The following is a 27,871-nucleotide window of genomic DNA, read 5'->3' as shown; positions in this document are numbered from 1 at the left end:
TAACATCAAGGATCATCCTCACTTCACAAGTAAGTATCTCTATATCTATATTTGAATCTATCAAAATGACTTCATTTTGCAAGGAGAGCAACGAATTGGTTGGGTCATCAAACTTTCTTGCATGGAAGAAGAGGATAGATTTGATCCTCATAGAAAAAGAAGTCGTTGAGCATGTTAAGGGTTGTGTCACTAAACCTCCAGAGGAAGAAGTTCAAACTCTAGCTGAATACATGAAAATGGAAATAAGGGCTCAAATCATCCTTATGTAGCAAAATTGGAAAAGTCAAATAACATCTATGACAAAACTTGTAGCACTATTCTCCGTGAGCACTACAAGAGAAGTGATCTCGTTAAGAAAAGAACTCTAGAAGATGAAGATATCAAAAGAAGAAGGAATAGCCTCATACTTTATGAGGGTATCGGAAATAAGGAACCAACTACAACAGTTGGGAGAAATAATGATAAGGAAATGACTATTATAGTGCTCAATACACTACTGGAGGAATGGGGTAACTTTACATCAAGCATCTATGGGAAGAAGGAAGCTACTCCATTCAATGAACTATGATCACTATGCAAAATTGAAGAAACTGGGTTGAAGGAAAAAAGTGGTGTAGGATCAAACGAGCAAACTCAAGCATATGCTGCCATGGCAAAGAAGAAAGGAAAGTTTGGGAAATTTGGTCCTCAGAAAAGGAAGAAGAATATGGCAAAGGCTCAATGCTATGGATGTCAAGAACATGGGCACTACAAGAGAGATTGTCCCAAACTTAAGAAGGACAACAACAAAAGAGGAAGAGAAGAAGCCCATGTCACCGAGTAAGTGGAAGAAGCTGAAAAGAAGAAAACCATGGAAGAAGTAAAAGATCTCTACTATGATTGAGATAAGTCTCCTTCACCTAGTTTTTTTTTTTCACTTTTTGTAAAATACAGCTAGCATGGTAGGAGCCATGAGAAGCATGATAGAATGCATCTTAGTAGAAGATGGCATCATATTAGAAGCATATCGTTAAAACAAGAAAATCTTGAAAGGATAGTTGATGTAGAAATCCACATGATTGTAGCAGTCACCATAAAAACGAACTAGCTCTTGGTAACCTCATTGAAAACATAAGTAGTACTTATGGGAAAAGAAAAGTCATCTAGTATAGAAAGAACTCATCATGTATCATCATCATTAGGAAGAAGCATTTGCAGGATGAGGATAATCAAGATCCTTGGTTGGAATCTTCATTGGAAGGTTCACCTCTCTTAGAAGAAGCAAGTGTCTCGTTGAGAATTACATCTTGTATGGGATTCATGGGATGATGGTCTGATGACAAAGAAGTGCACCAGGTCAAGATGGTTGAAGTACTCTCAATCAAGGAAGTTGTCGAAGCAAGTCTAGATGACCGAAAAGAAGAAATGAGGTATGTATGCATGTATTTGACAAGATTGAGTCCTGTCATTATATAGTTGCAGATAGTAAGGATGCATGCTCTACCTCATGAGCATGATCAAGGAAAAGGATCTCTTTCATTAAAAGGATGCATGGAGGCATGGTTCACATATTAACCAGATGAAATCAACATAATATGTCCTCGTATGGAATATGAGGTGGTTGACAAAAAATGAAGGAACTATGATTGGAATTTCCTGGGAAGTAATATGTGAATAAAAAAAATTATCGTGAAAGATGCAACTATGCAGAAGGCAATCAACATCCAATGACTAGAAGAATTGACTATGATATCTCCATGGGAAAGATATGAAGCCTTTAATGAAGAATGGAAACCCTTGACATTGAATATCTTGGAGATGTGTCAATATGAATGCAAGATGTTGATGTTGCAACAAGCAGATGTCATGATGAAGGGCCATCACAAAAGGTAATTTTTTATTTAATGTTCATTTCTGATTTTTGAATAATATCTAGATGGGCTAATATAGAGCTACCTAAAGAGAAGTGTGGATGTCATCTACAACTGATACTCATGTGGAAGGATGGAAGATCCTGAAGGATACATGATGTGGAAAAGGTAGTTGTATGAAGAAAAGCCATATATGGTCAAATAGATCACTCCCCGATGAAAGAACGAATGACTTGACTACCCTGATTCAAGAAGGAAAGTGAAGGATGGTTGATGCCCTACATAGAAGTCCCAAAGATGAAGGCTCCATAACACTAAAAATGAAATTCATGACATCAAATGGAGGAACGCTACAAGTAGTTGAAAGTCCCATGATCTCCACCAATGAGAAAAGAGTTGTTGCTAAAAACAAGTCCCTAGTTAAGAAGGCACCTGGAAGCAAGTGTCTAATTAAGAAGAAACTTGGAGGCAAGTCCCTAAGCTAATAGGGAGCTTGGACAAGTCCCTAGTTAAGACGGAGCTTGTGTACATTCCTTTTATAGGAATGGGTACATTCCTTCATTGGAATGGGTATATCCTCCCTAGTTGAGAGGCAGACATAAACACAACATTCTTGTCTTCACTTGGGAAGAAAGAATGGAGGATGGGGTAAGCATTTGGCATCCGATACTCTTTGAGGATGTGGTAGGGCATCTAAGATAAGAGTAGTTGTAGAGGACCAATATTCTTTGAGGACTGAGAATCCAAGATAAGAATAGTCCTAGAAGGACATACCCTGTGAACACTCGGGTGGGGTATGTTCCTTGAAAGACAATGATGAAGGTGTTTATAAATCATTGTGTTTCGCCAGCAATGTGCTATGATCTTGTGGAGAGATAGAGTTGTTAGTCAAGGCCTTGCTATGTGACAATGTTGGATGATATGATGCTATACATATGGGTTACCAATCTGACTCTACTTATGAGAATTCTTCAAATTGAGAATGTCCAAATACTTTGTATGGATTATGAATACCTCCCTAGTTAAGAGGGAGTGTTGAAATATGTAACTAGGTTCGGTGTTCATAATGACATATGTAATCATGATTTTATGTATTTAATGAAAAGAGAAAAATAAATTTATTATTGTCATTCTTGAGGCATGGGTTTCATGCTCAAGGGAAATTTATTTTTAGGTCAAGCACCCATTGAGTCCTTCTAGGTTTGTCATAAAATCAATTGAGTCATTGTCGTGTATTGAAGACCCATTTGGACATGTTACATATTCTAAAGAAATATTATTTGAGTCAAAAGACCCTCCAAGAAATCGTCATGGTGCAAACATCAAGTCAACCTAGATGAAGGGACAAGTCGGCCTAAAGATAGCAAATTCGTTTCAATTTAAGGGCTAGGTTAAAGGAGTGTGAATTGTAAAGAAGCTTCCAAATCCATAAAATCATTAAAGAACTTGGTTTCCCAAGTGGTTTTTGAAGAATTGATTTTGATGAGGTATGGGACCACACGGGATCAAGGGGACCCAGGCTATCAGAAGGGAATTTAGCAACCAATGATGAACTTTACCTAAACCATGAGGAGAAGGGGATCAAAGAAATGATTTTCACTTAAAGGTGCAAAATGATCCCTATGAGGAACTAGACTACAGAAACCTAGGGAAAAAACCAATCTCAAGGCTAGGGCTTGGGATATCTCACAACCCCACTGTCGGAATTTCCTTAAATTTGGAGGAGGCCTAGGAGAGACACCAGCGCAGTAGAGGGCAAGAGATTGAAGTTTTTCTATGGGTAGTTTGTCAGGAAAATGATGCCCTAGGAGCCCTAATGTGGCTAGACCTAGAATAAAGGAGAGGTGAAGAAAATGGTTCTTTAAGTGATCACCTTATGGTAGACCAATGCCTAATCCTTTGGGGAGATTGGAGTCAAGAAGAATATGAGAAGGGACTTCGTTTCTTGGTCAAGGAGGCTCTAAGATCAACTTCGCTTATCATTAGGACAAAGGAGAATGACCTTAAAAGCTTTTACACTTCGTTTTGCAAGGTAACATGGCTTGTCAAGATAAATTCAATCATAGGGTTATCCCTAGTAGAATTCGTTCAACATTCATGGCCCATACATAGAGAGATGCTACAAAGAAAGATTATTTCCACAATTTCGCAGTAAATGCATGCAACAATTAGCCCTAGTATAGCGAAAATCTCATCATCGATGCATGTGAAAAAGTAAAAGAAGAAATAGCATTAAATTTCTACTTACATGTAATAGAATATATCCAACCATCAATAAACTTACCAATCAAGAAGCTCCAAGATAAGAAAGGATAATCCAAACATCAAAATTCATCCACGCTCCAAAATTTCGTCCACCAAGAAGGAATAGCGAAAATCTCTAGAGAGATACAAGTCCAAACCAAGTGATGATGAAAAATGAACTCTCATCATTTGTATTTATATACCTTTAAGGAGTTCGATATAGCTATTTGAGCCTACATTAGCCCCTAAAATAGAAATAATGTGCAAATAACTAACTTTTGGTGACAAGCCCACCAAACTAGCTCATAAACAAAGTAACAAGCCTCTCAAGAGGTCAAGTGATCAATAATACATATCATTGGGCTCTCTAAGAACCCTGATGAAGTCCATAAGTGCCATAATGATGAATAAGACTTCCAAAAGTAATGGACAAGGGGTTGGCCCCTTGTTCTCCACATAATAAACCTATGGTGCTCCCAATAGGTGTGAGGGCACACAAGTGACTTCATGCATCTCCAAGTAAGTCAAAGATGTGTATAGATCATCTATAAGGGCTCAGATGATGGTGTAAGTGATGCCACATCAGCATACAAGTCCTGGGTCATCTACCAAGTGCATGGTACAACTGTGGGTTTGTTTGGGCAACGGTGAACCAGCTACAACTTCCTCGTCTGATAGGTGAATCTCGAGCAACCTTTGAACCTCTCTAGGGATCCATGGATTGTTGTCTACCGCTGAGGTGGCCCATGGCTCTCAACACACACCTTATATGTGCCAATGTAGCCCTCTAGAGGGTTAGGACCCCGTATAGGGAGACCAAACCCAAGATGGAGAACCCCTGCAATCCTGTATAAGATCCAATGCCTCCCCTAGCCTTCCAGTACAACAAGTCATCAAGGAAATCCAGTAAATGCGCTTACAAACCATTGACAACAGGCGGGGACTTCATAATGGCATGCCCTTCCATAATGGGCTTTGGCATGTGCTAATGTCTCCAAGCTCCAAGTGGGGTTAACCAAGTATCCCAATAGGTGGTTTCTACTTCTAAAGGGGATATTATGTCCAAAGTACATACTTTAAAAGGTTGGTGGCATGTGATGGAGAGATGAATGGAGTAGGGAATGAAAGGGGCAGCCCTGAGTCACATGATGGGGTACAAAGGTAGCCAATACAAGGGAAGCCCACACTTGAGTATATAATGTATAGGAGGGAGCAATCGCGGTACATGAGGTGCCCCGGCCTTGATTTTTCCTCCCTTATTTTTATATGCCTTTTGCCTTTTATGATTTTTCTTTAATTGGTTGCTCAGGGTTCAAGGGGTAAGAGAATGAGGTGTGAGATATAGCAGTGGATACCCCCTTTAAGGTAGGGTGGTTCATTGCCCACTAGGAGTTGGGGCAATCATGGGTTCCTAAATGATAAAGGAGGCTCATCTAGGGCCTGTAGGAACCAGGGCGATGACCGTGATGATAGGGTAGAGCTCATGTATTGGCTTTTTCCCATTTGCTAAATGTGTTTGTCCCGGCCATCTTTAGCATTTTGTGGTACATTTTCCTGTTGGATGTGGTCAATTATGCTTTTACTTTTCTTTTCAACTACATCAACCTCTGGGGCATCATTCCAGGCCCGACCCAAGGTGTGGGCAAGGGGAAGGGAAAGGTAACTCCCATATGGACCCAGTGGAGGAATGTGGACCCAGGTGGTAGAAATGATGAATAGGGTTATAATGAGTGGAAGGGGAGTAATATATGTGTATGAGGGAGCGGGACCACGCAACCAAAATCAGGGTTTCCCATGTAGTACCATCCCTAAAGCCCAAGGGTCAGTAAAAAAAGATCCCACGAGACTAGGGTCCAAGGTTAACATCCAAAAGAGGTCTACAGGACAAGATCACAGACCTAGCCCACTCTTTCCGTCGAATACCCCCATTAATCCATGCCTAGAAGTGTCCATGATAAACAAACTACAATACTCAATTACGAAATGACAAGTCATACCTTTAGGTTTTGGAGGCCCACCTTCACACATACGATCATGACAGATGGGTGAGAGACCACATGGCTGACTCAGGTGGTGGAGAAATGGCACAACAAGCTAGTTGGTGGCTACAAGGGGCTATGTTGGAGAAAAAAAATCTCCTCGGGATATCACCCACAAAATGGTGGATAACATTTGGCTCCAACTGGGACATGATCTCTCGAAGAAGTGGACGAAGCTACTTGAACAGGAGGTCACAAGAGTTCCAACAATCTCTTGGTTACCATAGACTTGTTACTTGCACATATAATAGATGAAAAACACGGGGCAGCATGCTTCCGCGACGTCTCATGATCGCACATGCTTGGATTAGACCCATAAAACCGACTCATAGAAGTAAAATGCAGATAGTCTATCATGAGAAATATCATATGAAATTAATTCTAATGCTAAAATCAGTATGCAATGCATCCTACCCTAACATGCATATGGTAAGAGCAATACTAAGAGTAATCAAAAAGCCATTGCAACCAACATATCATCACGTCACTATACATATGCCTGCCAATATGATTACTCATGAAACAAAACCCGAAGTGAATGTGGACACAATCACACGGAGGGTGAAGTGGGTGGGAGGTGAGAAAGCATGATCTCCATTTGATGTAAAAGGAAGCCCCAAGAGAAGGGGAATAGGTCAATCTAGAAGTGCGGGGCTTTCCCTCTAAGTACACAATGATGGAATGAAAGATCACTCTTAAGAACTCCCTATCACAATCATTGCTTATAATATTATGCTTTGTAGATGCCACAAGGTCATGATGAGAGGGGAACGAAAGGCGAGGGACAAAAGAAGTGCAACAAATAGGTTGCCCACGGTGATGGTCACATTGGAGAGGGGAGTTTGCAGAGAGATCATAATCCTGGGGATGAGTCAAAGGAGATAAGGTATATTCCATGAAGGGTTTTTCCTTGACACCATATTCAGAAGGGAAAGGCTCATGGTCACTTGAGATCATATGAAAAGGGACGAAGGACTCACTTGAGGAAGACTCAAGATGATGAACAAGAGGGAAAGGCAAAGGGAAGGGTGAAGTGTCATATTCAACGGGTTTTCCTTCCCCAAAATCATAATCCAAAGGCTCAAGTGATTTGAATATATAATCATAAGGAGGATAGGTAGGAGCCTCATTGCTTTCTTCATTATAAGCATCAAAGATTGGGTTTTCTTTAAAAGGAGAATCGATTACTTCCAACTGTCCCTCTTCATGCAAGGGAAAATAATAATTCTCCTTCCCAAAGGTATTGATGGATATTTCATTGCAAATAATGCCCAGGATAAAGGGAAAACCAATCTAAGCCCCATCCTCTTTGTCGGTATCATAAATGGGAGCACAATCAAATTGAGGCCTAACAATTTCCCATTTCTCCTTTTCAATGCGGAAATAAACTACAATGTCATCTTCCAAGGAGCTCCTGGGATCACCTTCCTCAAGGATTTCAAAAGGAGAGTTATCATGAGTGATACCCTCGAGAAAGGTAAGGTCAGTCTCGGCATTACACATGCTCTCAAAATCATCCTGCTCATCCTGCGGACCCAACTAGGGCTCATCTTCCTGCTCATCACTGAGATCCTCAAGGTTATCTTCATCTTGGTTGGTTGACAAGCAGGACCTTTCTTCTTCCCTTTTCTCTTGAAGAACAATGGCTAAGGTATTTGTTACATGATTTTGGTAATATGCTTCTAGGAGGAGAGCACTAGTAGGGTTCTCTTTATATTCACATTTCATCTTATGAAGCTTTACCTCTTCTTTGTGTAAATGGAAGAATACTTCACTAGAATTACATTCCCCTACTAACCCCTTGCATGACCTACTATATTCATCCATTCTCTCTTGCGTGATTTGAAGGCTTACAGGATCCAACTCTTCGCAATCATCAGAGGAGATATTCCCTTTCTCATTGTCATTGTCTTCCAATTCTATAACCGATGCTTGCTCATCATCCTCACCTGCACTTGAGCTCTCTTCAATGTCATCCAATTGATTACCCTTTGGTTGACTATAACATTTGTTATTGATTAGGTCAGTTAGAATATTCAAAGCATAAGTTAGGCGAGCCAGGTCAAAGAGGAGACTAGGATCCCTCTCATAGAAGTCATTCATCATGTTGAGTTGTACTTGTTGTGATCTATAAAACCTGAGCATGAGTTCCATATCCATACCTTCCAATCAAGGTTACTTGGGAGCAGGAGCGAAAATGGGAGCGAGAGCAACATTTTCAGAAGCTCCCGCTTTGGGAGTGAATCCCGGAGCGTTTTTTATATAATATATAAATTTTTTATATTTTGAGGCATAGATGTCAACAAAAACATGTAGAATGATGAATTAAATATAAAAAACATAGATTGAACAATATAACAACAATCATCTAGAAGTTATAATCTTCATCAACCACGTCCACAAGTTAGTAACATACAACATATTGAGTCTCATGAATCATGATTCATCAATCTTAAAGTTTCAAGCTTTCAAAATTCAATATATAACATTTATCATTATTGATCACCAAAGTTGTACTTGTAAGATAAGTGTAACCATTACAACAAATAATATCTAACAAGAAATGAAATGTTATAAAATGAAATGAAATGAAACAACTTTCAACTTTCACGAAGCATCATATTCATAATTCATTACCAATGAGTTATAATTGCCAACTTCAAACTTAAAACTTAAATTGTCATATATTGTTTACAAAAAATATCATAATAAATATGAAAGAGTCAACAATTATAAAAACTACTAGAAACTAGAAGAGACAAGTAAATCTATTATCTATTGCTAATGCTTGGGTCTCTTGCCGCTGCGAGAAATGTCTAATTTTTTAGTCTTGTTGGAAAATCAAGATCTTTGTCATTAATAATTTAGTATCACAATCATTAACATAAGATAGAAAAAACATAGCATGTCAAGTTAAGATTTTGTTCGAGTGATGGTCACATTTTTAGTAGGGTCATGATAGAGGAGTTCGACAACCAATGTCACTAACATCAAGGTACATAGAGGAATTGGTGCTCTTCATTAAATATGAGTTCCATACCCTAATACATGACAAAATCCAATGGAAACATTGCAATCCCCCCAATCTTGAAATCCTGAAAAACTGATAAGTCTGCTGGATTTCGAACGAGATTTAAAATTCCACTTTCTCCATATGAAATCCAATGAGGTCAGAACCACTCAAGCATCTTGAGTCCTTTCATGGTAATATTACAAATTTAAGTAAAAGGATGAAAATGAAGATTAAGGAGAATGTCGCTTTTAATTTAAGAATTTAACATTACCATGAATCGCGTATCAATACTAGGGCCATAGGCTTGATAATTAGGCTACCCCACTAAAAAATTATTTATTTCTTTGAAAAAAAATTGCATTTGGAATGTGACTACAAAAAAATTGCAAAAAAGGCTAGGGAGAGAAAATTTCGCTACTGGATTTGCTCCCGAAATTCACTCCCATGCGGGAGCGATTTCGGGAGCGTGCTCCCTAGTCGCTCCCAAAGGGAGCGCGATTGGAGAGCAGGTTCGGGGGGAGCCGCTCCCCCGCAACCCTGCTTCCAATACATTTTGATAAGATTCTACATATTTATCCCCATTCTTTTGCAATTCTTGAATGTCTTGGTCAGTGAGTTTTGCAAATGTGGGACCAAGATTAATATCTCTTTTACAATAGTCCATTTTCTATGATTTTTCATATTAGGATTAAAATGGAGTCACCAGGGTGAATTAAAGTGCCTTGATAGATGCTTGCTTCACCCTACAAGCATTAACTTTGAAGCTTAATGAAGAACTAGGGCTTCGTTCTTCCAACGAAGTCGCCAATAATGATATGTCAATATCTCGTGTGGGGAGCAAAACACACATTTCGTGTCCCCAGCAACGACGCCAAAAGGTTACCACTCAAACTAGCAAGGATTCTAGAGGGGCACTTGCTAGGTCAAGAGCAACAATGAAGCTAAATCCGACTGTCACCAGAGCTGAAGCTTCCTACTCTTTACGAACTTTCACCGATGGGAGGAGACCCGATATATAGAGAATCACTTATGAGGGATAGATCAACTAAGATGGGTGTGAAGTGATCTCAGGGACCCTTTCCTAGGGGAGACTCAAGAATGGGAGTTGCTTGCTTCTTAAGCAAGGTACAAGGCTTTCTAGGAAAATGGGATGAGGATTTAAGGGCTAGGTTTAAGGAGTGTGAATTGTAAGGAAGCTTCCAAATCCCTAAAATCCTTATAGAACATGGTTTCCCAAGTGGATTTTGATGAGGTATGGTACCACATGGGACCAAGCGGGCCTAGGCTAGGTCAAGAGGAGTGAATTTAGCAACCAATGATGAACTTGACCTAAACCAGGAGGAGAAGGGGATCAAAGAAATGATTTTCACTTAAAGGTGTAAAATGATCCCTATGAGGAATTAGCCTAGGTAAACCTAGGGCAAAAACAATTCTCGAAGTTAGGGCTTGGGATATCTCACAACCCCACCGTCGAAATTTCCTCAAATTTGGAAGAGGCCTAGGAGAGACATTAGCGCAGTAGAGCCCAAGAGATCGAAGTTTTTCTATGGGTGGTTTGTCGGGAAAATGATGCCCTAGAAGCCCTAATGTGGTTAAACCTAGAATAAAGAAGGAGAGGTGAAGAAAAATGGTTCTTAAAGTGATCACCTTATGGTAGACTAATGCCTAATCCTTTGGGAAGATTGGAGTCAGGAAGAATGTGAGAACGAACTTCGTTTCTAGGTCAAGGAGGCTTTAAGATCAACTTCGCTTGTCATTAGGACAAAGGAGAGTGACCTTAAGAGCTTTTATACTTCGTTTTGCAAGGTAACATGGCTTTTCAAGATAAAATTCAATTACAAAATTATCCCTAGGAGAATTCATTCAACATACATGGCCCATACATAGAGAGATGCTACATAGAAACATAATTCCACAATTTCACAGTAAATGCATGCAGTAATTAGCCCTAGTATAGTGAAAATCTCATCATCAATGCATGTGACAAAGTAAAAGAAGAAATAGCATTAAATTTTTACTTACATGTAAGAGAATATATCCAACCATCAATAAACTTGCCAATCAAGAAGCTCCAAGATAAGAAAGGATAATCCAAACATCAAATTTCATCCATGCTCCAAAATTTCATCCACCAAGAAGGAATAGCGAAAATCTCTAGAGAGATACAAATCCAAACCAAGTGATGATGAGAAATGAACTCTCATCATTTGTATTTATATACCTCTAAGGAGTTCGACTTAGCTATTTGAGCCTACATTAACCCCTAAAATAGAAATAATGTGCAGATAACTAACTATTGGTGACAAGCCCACCAAACTAGCTCATAAACAAAATAACAAGCCTCTCAAGAGGTCGAGTGATCAATAATACATGTCGTTGGGCTCTCTAAGAAGCCTGATGAAGTCCATAAGTGCCATAATGATGAATAGGACTTCCAAAAGTAATGGACAAGGGGTTGGCCCCTTGTTCTCCACATAATAAACTTGTGGTGCTCCCAATGGGTGTGAGGGCACACAAGTGACCTCATGGGTGTCCAAGTAAGTCGAAGATGCATGTAGACCATCTGTAAGGGCTCAGATGATGGTGTAAGTGATGCCACATCAGCATACAAGTCCCGATTCATCTACCAAGTGCATGGTACAACTATGGGGCTATCTGGGCAAAGGTGAACCAAGTGCATCTTCCTCGTCCAATAGGTGAATCTTGATCAATCTCTGAACATCTCTAAGGATCCATTGAGTGTTGTTGTCTACTGATGTGGAGGCCCATGGCTCTCAACACACACCCTACATGTGCCAATGTATCCCTCTGCAGGGTTAGGACTCTGTATAGGGAGACCAAACCCAAGATGGAGACCACTTGCAATCCTACATAAGATCCAATGCATCCCCTAGCCTTCCAGTACAACAAGTCATCAAAGAAATCGAGTAAAGGATCTTTCAAACCATGGAAAACAAGTGGGGACTTCATAATGGCATGCCCTTCCATAATGGGCTTTGGCATGTGCTAAATGCTAATGTCTCCAAGCTCCAAGTGGGGTTAACCAAGTATCCTATTAGGTGGTTTCTACTTCTACAGGGGATATGTCCAAGATACATCCTTTAAAAGGGTGGTGGCATGTGATGGAAAGATGAATGGAGTAGGGAATGAAAGGGGTACCTCTAGGTCACATGTTGGGGTACAAGGGAAGCCCACACTTGGGTATATAATGTATAGGAGGGAGCAATCGTGGTACATGAGGTGCCCCGACGTTGGTTTTTCCACTCTTCTTTATATGCCTTTTTCCTTTTATGATTTTTTTTTAATTGACTGCTCGGGGCTCAAGGGGTAAGAGCATGATGTGTGAGATATAGCAGTGGATATCCCCCTTAAGGTAGGGTGGTTCATTGCCCACTAGGGGTTAGGACAATCATGGGGTCCTAAATGATAAAGGAGGCTCATCTAGGGGTTCTAGGAACTAGGGTGATGGCCATGATGATTGGGTAGAGCTCATGTATTGGCTTTTGCCCACATGCTAAATGTGTTTGTCCCGACCATCTTTTGCATTTTGTGGTACACTTTCCTGTTGGATGTGGCAAATTATGCTTTTACGTTTCTTTTCAGCGACATCAACCTCTGGGGCATCATTCCAGGCCTGACCCAAGGTGTGGGCAAGGGGAAGGGGAAGGCTAACTCTATGTGGACCCAGTGGAGGAATGTGGACGGATGTGGGAGAAATGATAAATGGGTTTATAATGAGTGGAAGGGGAGTAATATATGTGTATGAGGGTGTGGGACCACGCAACCAAAACCAAGGTTTCCCATGTAGTACCATCCCTAAAGCTCAAGGGTCAGTAAAAAAAGATCCCATGGGACTAGGGCCCAAGGTTAACATCCAAAAGAGGTCTAGGGACAAGAGCACAAACCTAGCCCACTCTTCCCGCTGAAACCCTCCATTAATCCATGCCCAAATGTGTCCATGATAAGCAAACTACAATACTTAATTACCAAATGACATATCATACCTTTAGGTTCGAGAGGCCTGCCTTCAAACGTACGATCATGACAAATGGGTGAGGGACCACATGGTTGGCTCAGGCGGCGGAGAAATGCAACAATGAGCTAGTTGGTGGCTGCAAGGGGCTGTTGGCTGCCGGTTGAGGACCATCTTGCAGAGAAAATTTCTCCTAGGGATATCACCCACGAAATGGTGCGTAACAGACCTCTCTCTCTCTCTCATGTTAGGGTTTCTACATTTGTCAGGCAAAAGAATTCGCTGGGCAAGTTGAAGTTGCAGAAGAATTTGTTGGGCAGATCAAAGTTGCAGAAGAGTTTGTCGGGCAATTCGACATTGCAAAAGAATTTGTTGGGAAGATCGAAGTTCCAGAAGAATTTGTTGGGTAAGTCAAAATTGCAAAAGTTGGTGGAAGCAAGGTTTGACTTGTTCTTGGAGGGTCTTGGTCAAGGGTCACAAGTCTTGGAATTAGTCAATTGAAGTTTTATGAGAAGAGAATAATTCTTGTGGGTTTTCCTCACAGTTGGAGAGGTTTTGGCCGTGGCTGATCGCCTACATCTTGTGTCTTATTGTCTCATTGATTTTATTGTTTGGTAGTTGTCTGATAATAAATAACACTAATAATAATAAAGTGTAAGAAGAAGTTAATCAAGTTAAGTAAAAATACATCACAAGCAGTTATCAAATTAAGAGAACTCACCTAATCTAGTTGCCCCTAGATTTCTCAACACAATATAAAAGGAGAAGCACACATATCCATGCGGAACCATACCACCCCCATCAAGCAACACCTACCCAAGTGGGACCCCACCACCAATGGGATTGCAACACCTTCATTGGGTGTTAGACCACTACACCACCTAGGAGGGTGCCCACATTGTTTGGGATATTAAGTGATTACGGAGTCTTGCAAGGTTTAAAAACCCTTCCACCTTCTTCCTTTGTTGGAAAAAATTCCATTGCTTTGTTCAAAAATTTCAACAAAAAGAGTTTTCTACCATTTCCAATTTTTCTTTCTTTCCTTTGTGACTCTAATTTTGGGTTAATCATGACATACCTATCTTTACTTCTTGATTTAGGTAGTGACCACACCAACTAAACGAATTGAATTAATAAGCATCTTTATTTTTGGCCCTTGCCCCATTCGTATCTCTAGGTGGCATAGAATTAACTTGATTTCTATCATGATCTAGCCATTGACTCAAAAGTGGTCACATGGGATCTAACCATCTTGTTCCCACAAGCTCATCCCTCATAGTACTATGTTCTACACAATCAACACTACTCTACACATGGCCCCTCCTTGTGCAATGCTTTGTCCATACGCCTTCACTATAACAATATTTGGAACTCAATGCTCTCAATAACATGTCATATAATGCATCATTCTTATCGTCGTCAACTCTCTATGATAGGAAAATTGATCCCCTTTACACTCTTCCTCATTGTCCCTGCTTGGGTTCTTAATGGTTGTATAAAGATAGGATGGTAAAAAAATTCATTCACTTCCATTTTCTAATGTAGCAATCCATTGTCTAAATCATTACCATCCTATGAACATTCTTTTGGCATCAGTATCCTTTCTTTCAATGCATAGTTTTGATTGGAGTCGCCAAATTTTGATTTGGTTTCTCCATCAAGCTCAATAGTGCTTGTACTAAATGATATTATATCTTTACTAATTGTGTGCTCCCTCATATTAATTAATATTTTCTCGTCATGTTGTTTGAAAAACAAAGTGTCTCTTCTACAATCTTGAATTGCATTTCTTTTTGGTAGCCATGGTCATGCAAGTAGTGTGGACACTATAGAGTACATAAAATTCAAAATTGACAAGGAAAATTTTACCTAATATAAATGTGTCTTGAGCCATGTTACTGCTAAAACTAGCAAGGGACCTAAAAGGGGTTCCTAAAGGGACAACTGCTACGTCAAAGGCAACGATGGAGACTTAGCCCACTGTCACCTCAATTAAGACTCCCTACTCTTTACATACTTTCATCAATGGGAGGAAACCCAATATATAGACAGTCACTTGTGAAGGATGAATCAACAAATGGATGTGAAGTTACCTTAATGACACTTTTCCTAGAAGGAGGTTAAGAATGGAGCTTGCTTGCTCTTCAAGCAAGGTACAAAGCTTTCTAGAAGGAGGTGAAGATTTAAGGGCTAGGTTTAAGGAATATGCCTTGTAAAAGAGTTTCCCAGTCCCTAAAATCCTATTGAACTTGACTTCCTAGGTGGTTCTTGAAGAATTAACTTGTCAAAGGTATGGGACCAAACGGGACCAAGTGGACCCAGCCTAGGTTAAGGGGAGGTGAGACAACCTAGACCAAAAACTCCCTCCATCAAGTCATCCTTGTTTATTCTTCAATTCTGAGTTTTGTGAGTAGTATTTCATTCTTCAGTCTATGCTCAATACATCTTTCTTGCATCAATATGATCACCCTTGACAAGTTTCAGTGTTATACTTCGGTCCTCTATGTAATGACATCATCCTGCAGTAGATTACATGCTTGGTCCTGTAGAAGTAGCAACACGATCTTGTATACAGTTATCTCTCGGTTCTTTTGATGGTGGCCCAATCATCAACTCTATGATACTATCCTAGTAATGATTCTAGACTTCGGTTTTGTGTTAGGCCTGTAGTCATACAGCCTTCTCATCTGACTTCCTTCCACTGAAATACATCGAACTCCCTCCCATCATATTGCACTGAATATGTGTCTCTTCACTACCTGTAGTTAACCGAAATTGCTTCTCTGCAATAGATCAAACCTTCTCCTAACCGAACTCAATTACAGAATTTGATCTGAACTCTTCTCTTTGTGATTATCGAACTTATGTCTCTGAGGTACACCGAACTTTCTTTCTGTTTTGTTGAGCAAAGGTTACACGCATATATATAGTAGTTTCTCACTAAAATAAGCCGACATGAGTCTATTTGGTGAAGCTGACTTGTTGACAATTAATTTGAAGGCCGACTTGCAAGGAGACTTGATGGAGGAGTCTTTTGACCAAACAAAATTGATTTTTGACTTAAATAAAAATCCTAAAGCCTACAATCGAGGCTTGACCTATGATAATTGACCCAAGCATGAAACCCATGCTTTAACAAGTCAATTTAATTAATAAAAGAAAATTCTTGCTTTCTTTTGACAAATATATTTCAATTTTGACTCATGTACAATTATGAAGACCAAACCTAGTTACATTCTTCAACACATTGTACACATATTTCAATACCTAAGAACCAATGTTTCGTTGTACACTTCTAGAACATATCCTCAAAGATGCATCTTTTCAACACAACTATCACACCCAATGTTCTATCTAGTTCTAAAGTATGGGAACCCACTTTACAATCACTTGAATGGCCACAGTTGGAAAGAGTCTGATACATTATGCTCTAGTGTACACTTAGTTGCAAATGGTCAATACCCCAAGCCATCATCCAAGACAAGTTTGGTGCCCATCACTCTTACTCACTGGGCCAATATTCGTACCATAGCAAATGTTATGTATGCTAAAGATGTCAAAATACTACATGTTTCTATAATCGTAGATAATCTCAACAAGAGTTTTGGCTCCCTTGTTTGGTAAGTTCTTGTGTTCTATTATGTAGTTTTCTTTTTTCAAGATTTTAATATATACAAAAACGACGTCTTTTAGACATTATTTAAGGATTGTTTCTTTTATTGAGTAGTATCATAGTCCATGTTCTAGAATCTTCATTTTTATATTTTTAAATTTCTAATGTTTCAGTCACCCTAATTCAGCCATCCCTTGGAACTTAAGGTCTACCTAATAAGTATAATAGTCAATGAAATCAAGAATGGCAATGGTATTTGGGTTACAATATAAAAGTATGTTTTTGTTCATCATTCATTTTCAATTTTTTTAAATTCCTATGAATATTTTTGGGGGAATTATTTTTTAACTTTTTTACTATTTTTTACTTTTTATTTTTTATGTTTTTTAAATCCCTATATATCATCCAATAGAAATTCAGGTGTGCTTTATCCATCCTCGAAACCTATCCCTTCATTCCCGTCATTCCTCAATTCTAGAAACATGCACAATTATGCATATAAGAGCAAGGTATTACTTTCTTTCCACCCATTGTCTCTTCTTCCGAACTAAACTCACTGACATTCAATAATTGCTATACCAATCCTCTTAGTTCATCAATACACCTAGAAAGAAGTCTCTCGTACCTCTCTATGCTCTTGCAATAATGTTCTCATTGCAAGACATGCAAAACATCTACTCTCTCCTTTCTTCTTTGCTTGGGGCACTGTTCTTGGCACATAACTTATTCTCTCTTTTCTAGATAAGCAATAAGAAAATTAATATGTGCTATTACGATGTTGTCTCTATACAAAAAGATAATTATTGTTCTTTGTAATTTTCTTTGGTGTGCTACAATAACCTCCAAATGATATGCATTAAGCCTTGGCTGGACTTCAGTAGTCCTAGGGCCATCACCTATTCACCATGACCATCACTAAGTACATTACCCCTTATGTGCATTCATCACTTCCTTACCTCGCTCTCTTTTGCATTGCAAATCAGAGATGCCTTGCACTTTATCTCCAAGAGGTCTTCAGTTTTCGGGCCCGTTTTCTCCAGCCCCCCACCAGATCGGACACCACGCAGAAGATCACGGACTTCTCTAGTGTGCTACCATCAGCGCAGGGCACCAAAAGAACCATTGACCGACCCACAGACACTGAGACCAAATCAGTGCGGTCCCCGAGGGGGCGACCTACCAAACTGCACCAGCGCTCCAGGATTGGATCCACCCCTGGGAGGCGCCCTAGAACCTCCAAGCAACAGCAGCGACAACCCAGTATGCCCACAGGACAGCAGACTTTGACAAGCTTCTCTCAGTTTTCTTCTCTCGACCTCGGATGTTAGGAGTAGGCACTGGGCAAGAGACTCCTCCTTCTTCTTCTCCTCCTTTTCCTCCTTCTTCTCCTTCTCTGCTTCATCGCAGTGCTCTGTTTCGAAGCCGAGAGCTTCTAGCTTCTACATTTACATTTACTTAGATTATAGATGTATTTTCTGCTTTTTAAAAGAAATGTTAAAGGGGACCGTTTGGTCCACCGGCTTGGCATGATGTAATCATTGTAACCGACAGCCCTGTTGATCTATTATGGTCATTTGTTGGACATTAATATAATTATCTTATCTTATCCCCTGTGTGATACTTTGCTCAAGCTGCCTCACTATTGTCACCAATCAGGTTGTCAATTCCAAACCTAACAATGGGGCCAAATGTTGAACATAATTTCTCTGGCCAAGTCACACAATTTGGGAAGTCAAGAACAAATTTAGTTATATTGTGTGTGCATGTGATGTTCATAACTCTTTCATAAACATGAGCAGAAAAAGTAATGCCAAGAACACACAATAAGTGGTGATGATACAATTCAATATTTAGGGGCTCTTTTCATTCCTGCAATGTGACACTACTATGCATCTATGTTGGGAACACATTGGTTCACCAATATACAAGGCACAAAATGCAAATCATGCACAAATTCACATTATTACACTTACATGTTCTCATTTAAGGCCACAGCCTAACCAAATGCCAAATTGACATATGAAGCCACCTTGTTTCTAGGACAAGGAACACCCTCCAAGGATTGATTTGACTACTAAGTCTACGGAGGTGTACATACCCTAGCACCCTGAAAATCCGAACCTGTGTTCATGATCCTCATAACACATCATCGCTCTTAATAAACGTACATTACTATATCACTCATAGCAATGAACATTTTAGGGTAAAAAAAAGTTGTTAAGAAACACAAAGTTTGTACATGTAGGTTATGATGAAAGCTTAATAAGTATGTAGTCAACAACATTACCTCCACCTTTATGGGGTTGGTAATGAAAAGCATCAAATCTTGGAAATATAGAATGACAATATAAAACAAAGTGTTTTTTAACAAACAGTGAGTGGGAAACACCAAGCAATAAGAATCCCCCCACAAAATGATATCACCCTAAGAAGAGTTACATGAAATCTTAAATACATATCAACGTGCAATTCCATGTCTATATGTAGCAAACTGGTAACTGTAGGACAGTGGTGAACTGCAATGGATATACATAGCAGAGGAATCCTCAGTTGATATCTATGAATATAAATCTTGAATGAACTTGAGGTAAGCAAAGAATCCCTTCTCTCCATGTGACCACTGTTGAGACAAGCAACTCTTTCCAAACCTCAAAAACCACCAAATTTCCTAGTCTCATGGCAATGCTCATATCCAGGTGTATCATGTAATAGATGGCAAGGGCTTCTCTAAATTGTCATAGAGTCTCTGTAAGAACACTTAAATCCTCACCCATGATCTCGATGCATGGATACCAATCGTTCAAACCATCTCATTATTCTTACACCTATAGAGATTCCTCCCATGAAATTTGTCTATCTAGCAGCTAACCCTAGTTTAATATTATGACTCTTATTCAAGAAATTAGTGTCTCCTCTATTCATTAAGATTAGTTTCCCAATAAGATCCCACATATTTACTTCTTAACTTTTGAACAACAAATAGTTCAAAGTTTAAAGACCTTCAATAACATACCTTTTAACATTCAGAATAAACGCCCTACAATTTCTAAAGAAAATAATAAGGCTGGCCATCAAACTAGATCTTCACCAAAAGTTGAATTTTATAAGCAATAAAATTCTGTTCATTGTAGAAAGTTGTGACTTTTATTTAATATTTAGTGCTTTGGATTCATATTATTAACTATAAAACCATGCAGTCTCACATTGTTACAAAAAGTTTTGATATATCAGTCATCTATAAAGAACTAGCACTTCATGTAGAGCAGCACTTGAACAATGACAAAAATAAGTACATCATTTTTTATTTTTTTGTCCAAAATTTTAAGGAACCTATGGAACTTTCAACCAACTACATTGATAATAAGAAATCTTATAAAAAATAATTTCAACCCCAGTCGTGTGAAACAAGGAAATGGAAAAAGTTTCAAAAATGGGCCTCACCAGAATTTAGGAAACCAAGAAAGTTGAAACATGTATGTGTATATGTGTAAGAAATTAAGAATATTAGCTTACTGATGAAGACAAGTGAAAAATCATAATTAAAAAAAATGATCGACTAATAACTTCCATGGATTACATAACATCCTATTACATCAATGATCAGGATCAAAATAACTAAGTTCATAAATTACGCTTTACACTCTCCAAAAGCAAATGAGCTAGAAGATTTTCACACTGCTTGCAGTCACTGCTCATTATGTAAAATTGAATGGAAATATTCATTAAGTTTTCCCAAAGTTTTTCCCTCAACTATGTGATGTTAACATTTTTTATCGCCTTATTGTATTTTATTCTTACTGTTTTTCTATTTTTTAATCAGGTTGTGTGGACCATTGTGAGACCTAGTGTCCCATATGGCCCTCTGCGAAATGGCTGCCTTTGGGGAAGACCTCAGAAACGTCTGTTTCCTGGGAAATGTCCAGGAAGGACTTCAGGGAAATATATCCAAGCATTTCCCCTGCTTTTCCTGGGCATTCTCGTTTTGATTATGTTCCCACCGGAAATGGCCCGGTGGAGACTATAGAATATTTCCAATAACTTAGGTTTCTACAGATGAACAAAAAGCAAAACAAACATTTACCTGCCCCATTAACTTCTGCAAATTACCAGGGTTGTTGGCAACTGCATACATGAGGAAAATTGGAACACTAACATAAATCCCAAACTTGAATACCTCAAGTATCCCTTTGGAAGTCCCTAAAGAAGACATTTTTCCTTTTCAAGTAGATATTATACTGAATTCCCCCAGAGTCTACCTGCAAGCCAAAGCATAAAGAAACGGGTTGACACGTGATCATTTGAATTCACCATATAATTTATGAGTTATAGCATGCTTCATGTAAACAGTAAAATTTGTTTCAGACAACTCACCAAACTAGCTGAGTGTTCTAAGAATAAATGAAAAAGAAAAAGGGTAAACATGACCAAAATAATTATATGCACCATTTAATTCCATAAAACAAAAGTAAGAAAAAAAATACTCCATGTGCCACTGATACATCATCTCTCAAAAATCTATGCATTGATCAATAAAATGTGGCTTGGAAAAGCTGAAGTGAGGTTGGCATATCTCTGAGAGCAAAGGTAACAAATTCCTGGAACTCAAAATATATTGTATTTGGTGGATATTCAAGACTTTGCACCTTTATTACAGGAGTGAAAGGTATGGAACTACCTTGGACAGCTGTTAGCTGTCCGCTATATGGCATAGTCCACTGCCTATTATGGTGGAAAAATGAAAGTTTACTATCTGATTCTAGAATCTATATACCTGGAAAGAGTTATAATATTCTAGGGAATCGGGACTAAATATTGTTAAAGATATATTGTCTAGATTTATGTTAGCTCATTTCATGAGTGGATCTGATTTCCAGGGTAGTATTTTCATATATGTGATATCTTGTGAGCACCTATGTTCAACCCTTTCACCAATTACCAACTGTGAGTTTGAAGATATTGATTACATATTTTGCAAAAGTATTCCTTGGTAGAACCGTGAAACTGCTTCTGTCAATATCAGGGAAAATTCAACCATTGTACTCAAGCTTGCAGCTGCTAACACTGCAGTTGTCGGAATTTGTGAAATATTCAAAAAGATTCTCTGTTTCATACCTTGCACTTAACAGTCTCCAAATTTATGTTCGGTAAGATTTCTTCAACGTTATCTATCTACTTTTGATATGGACCCTTCATCAAAAAGAAGAGTTGGGCTTCACCAAGGCTCCAGATTCCAAACCACTAGTTTGAGCAATACACAAATGCCATTGTAAACATTGCCCAGATTTGGAATTACTATTGTTGCAGCAACAAAAATTGACACACTAGAACTTAGTGGGAAAATCAATGTCTATTACCAGCATGCCCCAAAATTATCCCCTAGACACTAAGTTATATATACAAAATGGCTCCTACGTTATTGACAATTTGATAGTATGCCATGAAGACAAAACTAACAAGAATAAAGATGCTTGGATTATCTGCAAATTTTATTTTTACTTTTTGGAAAATGCTTCAGATATTACTTAGAGAAAAAAAAGTACATCAGGAATCAAAGTAATTACTACATATGGACAACAGGGGTACCGTGAAGTCTCAATCTACATAAGCTAAAAATGCTAGCATATAAGCCCAGGCCCCCACGGGAAGGAATTCAACATCTCAATGAAATGCACTGGCGTTAACTCTCAGGAACAAAGCCAACTCATGCTTAAAGCTCCTCAATTCCCCTAAACTAATGGGATGAGGATCCCCATTGAATGTGACTTTACACTAATGTTTCCACAGAATACTAACTGCAACCAATTAAATTGTGTGCCATAGTAATTTGCAGCTGTTCCTAACCATCCAAGCATCCCACAGGGACCAAAAGTGGTCCCTTCCATTAAAGCTGGGCCACAAAATACGAATGAAATTCAGCCTGAAACCATGCCCCAAAAACTCTACTAGTGGGAGTACTGTGGGACGTTTCCAAATGCATGTTGAATTGTCTCATCCTTACCACATAACACACTTGTCAAATTTGTCATGCCAACTTGCAAAGCCTGCTCTTGACAGTGAAACCTTGATGAAGCAAAAGAACTCCTCAACTTTATGTTTGAAGGAGACATGAAATCGTTGCAAGGAAACTAAGTGCAAAACCTACAAACACATCCAATGCAGAATCTGAAGATAAATCAAAACAAGAGTCCACAAAAGCCCCAGAAGGAGAGCCCCAAGGGAATCATAAAAATGAAGAAGAATTTGCAAAGCACCATTCCTCAAAGTAACCAAAGGGAGAATAGCCAAAGGATAAAAAACAATAGCTAAGATTGTTGCACATCGCCACCCACGCCACCATGAGAAACAACAGTCGTCAAGGTAAGGTCTGTAGAATCAACAGACTTACTATGGATCAAGATGGAACCAGAAAAGCACCTAGTATAAACGTACATGGAGGACTAAAAACATGATGTGTGGAGTGATTCCTTCCATAAGAAGTAATGAATTGTGTTACCCTACCTTCAGGGTTTCTCTACAAGCATTTGTCATTTTGAAGTTTATAAATTTCATCTACCAAGATTCACTATAAAGCAGTTGGAGAATTGAGAGTTGTAGCAAAGAGAGTTGATTCAGACTAAGATTAGAGATGTTTGTGGGTTGATTCTAATGGATGTAGAATCTACATGGATGATCTACATTTACAAGCTTGGAGATGATTTGAGACTAAACTCTAATGCCCAATTGCAGGCATGCAAAAAACATTTCAAACCCTCATTGTCTTTCTCTATAATTTGTTAATGTCTCTCTTCGATAATAGATAAGAGTATTTTTCTATAGCAATGTTGTCACACTCGTACTAAACAAAGACTCTGCTAGCCTGGGACTTGACAAGACTTAATGACTCTAGAAAGACATGAGAAATACCAAAAACAACTTAAAATATAGTAAATTCTATGCACAAAAAATATGGCAAGTTTGTGGTGAGTATGGCAAGTTTCCCATAAGTCTAGCAAGTGGTGGGTTTCAAGGGCAAGTCTAAGGCCAATACTCGTCCCAACCAAGATCTACCAAGATTCACAAGTCTTAGCTAATGCAAACTACATTGATTTGTAGATTTACTTTCATTGTTAAAGAAATTCTCATTGCTCCCAAGAATTTGAAAGTATCCCTGCATGGAACCGTTGTGAAATGGTTGAGGAGAAATATGTATGCAACCATTGTCAAAAGGAAATCAAGAGGAGAGTGAAACATAGAGTGAAATGCCACTTAGCAAGCATACAAGAAGCTAGACCATGTTTAGAAGTCCTAGGTGAAATAAAGGGCCAAACTAGAACTTCTAATTCAATTGCTCTAGTAAATAAAGCCAAGAAAAACAAAATGAATGATGAGAGAGGGAAAAGTAGAGAAATTCTGATGCATGAAAGTGAAAGTGTAAACCTTAGTTATGAAGCACCCTCCATTTAATTTTTAGAAATCACTTTAGATCTGTTCCCCCAACTCTAGTTAATCATAAACCACATCAAAGAGGGAAAAGATCAATGGTTTTTATGCACCCCACAGAAGCCCTGATTCTCATCCCACCAATGATAGCCAATGGAAGAAGCAAAACAAGGATGCAACTTTCCAATACATGGTTAGATGGTGGTACAATTCCAATCTTCATTTCCATGCCACCCCCCTTATTATCAGCATATGTCATACCCATAGTCCCCTAGTTCATGTTCATGTTCAAGTTCATCTTGAATTCGGGAAATAAAAAAGAAAAAAAAAATGTCACCATACAAAATACAATGGATAAAATTCACCACTAAATTTGACAACTATATATATATATATATATACAATACTCAGTTATATATATATATATATATATATATATATGTTGCACAATACAGGGAAACGGGTACGAGTTTTCGAAACAGGTACGGGTATGAAACGTGACCCCCCAAAATTTTGGAAACGGGGAAACACAATATATATATATATATATATAGAACATTTAAGAAATATGTGCAATCAAAAAGCATACATGATACATCAAAATTTATATGATTACATTAAATTGTCCAATTTCAATGCATAAACTATAAGTCTCTAAATTTACATCACATTTACTCATGAATGATCACATAATGAAAATAGCAATATCCAAATTCAACCACAAGAAATTTCTAATTTCTTGTCTCGTGCTTGATTGGGAGTCTCCTCCTACATAGTCGAACAGCCTTAGTGCTCTTGATTAAATACAAGTTCCATACCCTAGTACCCTAGGTGCTCTTGATTATTGGGAGTCTCCCCTACATAGAGGGCTTGGTTCTCTTGATTAACTACAAGTTTCATACCCTGGTACATGACAAAATCTAATGGAAACATTGCAATCCCCCCAATCCTGAAATCCTGAAAAAATGATAAGTCTGTTGGATTTTGAGTGAGATCTAAAATTCTACTTTCTCCATATGAAATCCAATGAGGGCGAAACCACTCTCAAACATCTCGAGTCATTTCATGGTAACAATGTTTTAAAACTCCGACTCGGTCGAGGGTCGACTATGACTCCGACTCTGACTCGGTCAACTCGATTTCAATGACTCAGTCGCTGTAAAAAATACATTAAATATTTATTTTTTTTATAAAAAAACATAATTTTAAAGATTTTCATTCATGTTTCCAAACACACAGCATTAGAATATAGATAGAAGACAACATATGATCAAAGTAGGCTCATGAATATATCCATTATATCAAAATGGCACCCAGTGCACTGTACTAAACTTTAAACAAGCAACTAATCATAATTTGACTAATAACCACAGACTTGCCATGTCCTTTGATTCTTGTATTGCATTGCGTTCAAAGATTCCAAGTGTCACAATAATGCAAGGGAATGGTTGATTATGTTCAACTAGATTGAATCAATCATTGCAAATTTAAAGATACTATAAGTTGAATTCCAAAGCATGATCTATGGTGCTATGCTTCATGCTTGTTTATTTTTTATAATTATTCTCCATAGATTGCAGTTATTCTGGAGTGAATCTATTATGTAAAAATTATTTATTATTTAAATTTTAAGTTTATTATTTAATTTTAGGTTAATTAGACGAAAGGGCACGATCATAAGATCATGCCCTTTCCCCAAAGGGTGCCCATGGCAGTATATAAGCCAAGAACCCCCACTGTAAACAATCATCTTCTGTCAATTAATTATTAATATATATATATATATATATATATATATATATTTCTCTGCGTATCAAGAAGTTTTCCAGTCTTCTACACCCTCCGCACAGTACCAAGTGTTCCGGGTCTCGATCAACACTGGCCACAGTGCTTGACGTTGCGGGTTACCCATCGTGCCTCTGTTCCGCTGCTTTCCTTTGTAAATTATATCGTCCCTCTCGGCCCATCTCCATCCAAACGAACCTACCCACACGCCTTTCCATCCGCTGCCAATCGTGATCCCTGCTCATTGCGGTGGGCTGCGGTGATATTTGCTGGTTTTTTTGAACGGTCAAACAATTAGACGTGACTGTTCGTAGTTGACGTATATGATATATATATAATATAATTATAACGTTAATTTAATTATAATATATGTATATGATACCTTAATTTATATATAATATATAATATAATTATATATAAGTTATATATATATAATGTTAATTTAATTAATTAAATTTTTTTAATTAATTAAAAAAAATTAATTAAATTTTAAGCTGGCAGATAAATACACGCCCCCACAAACTCGCTCAATGTCGACAATGACAATGACTGATTTCCAAAAAAGATTGGTTGACGCGGAGCATAAGATGAATAACAACACCGATGAGGTCAATAAAAAATTAGATGATTTCCAGAACAAGCTTAAGGGGCAGGCTAACGATATCAAAAGGCTTCAGGATACGACAAATCGAATAGAAATACAGATGGAGCATCACCGTGTCCAATCAGACGTGAATCAAAAAGAGACCTTAACATTGCTGAACCTTATGTGTAAAAAGATGAATTTTACACCCGCACAACTACTACAAGAAGATGAAGAAAATCAAGAGCACAACTCATCAGATTCAACGAAATCAACAGACTCTCAAGGAAAAGTTGAATCCCCAAAAAAATCGGCGACACCCCACCAAGAAATGAGTAATGCGACTCTTACAAATAAGCAACTCTGGGATACCTTTACCAATCAACACCCCTTTTTCGCTCAACCATTAGCGACATACCAACGAAGGGCAAAAGTCGAGATGCCCAAATTCGATGGAAACGAAAAAAACAATGTTGCATGGATAAATAAAGCAGAAAAATACTTTGAGATATATGACATCAATGATGATGACGAAAAGCTCAGGCACGCATCCAAGAAAATGGAAGGGGAAGCATATAATTGGTATATGTGGTGGAAAAAGACAACACAAGTCATTAGTTGGAGAAAATTTAAGGATGCATTCTTTAAAAGATTCCAAGGTGTAAAGGAAGAAGATTTCTTTTCAAAACTCATCAAATTACGACAAAAAGGAAGTGTGGACGAATACACTCAAGAATGGGAGACCTTAGTAACACGAGTATCTAGATTATCAGAGTCTCGTCTAATTCAATCATACGTCTCGGAACTCAAAACCCATTCACGAAAATCAAAAACGGCCGAAAAGAAATTCAAACAAATATTTTGGTCAAAATCGGAAAAAACATATTCAAGACGAAGAATACCCCAGCATATGGACTCAAATAATACAAGATATGTTCCACCACATTGTCGTGAAGATGAAAAATCTAATGTGAAAATGCAAAGGATAAAAGAAGGTAAATGCAAACGCTGTAGTGAGAAGTGGGACCCCAAACATAGATGTGCTAAAGGAAAAGAACCAAAAAACCTATATAATTGTGAAGCAACTAATGATTCAAACAGTGAAGATTCTGACATAGAAGAAACAGAAGATGTCCCAGAATTCTCACCAGAATTAGACGACGGAAGTATTCTGCAAGTGTCGCTATCAGCTATGACAGGTATATCACAACCTCAAACTTTAAAGTTGAAAGGACATATAAAGAAGAACAACGTAGTGGTTCTCATTGACTCTGGTAGCACCCACAATTTTTTAGATGCAACCATGGCAAAGAGACTCAATATTTTTTCATTTCCCTTACCAAACATGAAGG

At 38.3% G+C, this 27,871-nt stretch overlaps 1 protein-coding gene across 1 annotated transcript in view; it reads right to left on the bottom strand.

Moving 5' to 3' along the window:
- LOC149202634 (uncharacterized) overlaps nt 1–27,871 on the bottom strand; it is a 138,552-nt gene that overhangs the window by 56,741 nt on the left and 53,940 nt on the right. Inside the window, exon 2 of the mRNA XM_089400017.1 lies at nt 20,814–20,988. Coding sequence (XP_089256143.1) covers nt 20,814–20,942 — 129 coding nt within the window. The 5' untranslated portion in view covers nt 20,943–20,988. The remainder of the gene's footprint in view (nt 1–20,813; nt 20,989–27,871) is intronic.

The sequence above is a fragment of the Pinus tabuliformis genome, chromosome 2_1 (assembly GCF_031772625.1).
Source record: "Pinus tabuliformis cultivar Carrire ecotype Pingquan chromosome 2_1, CPIR1, whole genome shotgun sequence".
NCBI lineage: Eukaryota > Viridiplantae > Streptophyta > Pinopsida > Pinales > Pinaceae > Pinus > Pinus tabuliformis.
Note: the sequence above shows the minus strand (reverse complement) of the source record. Positions and strands in the feature narration are given on the sequence as shown.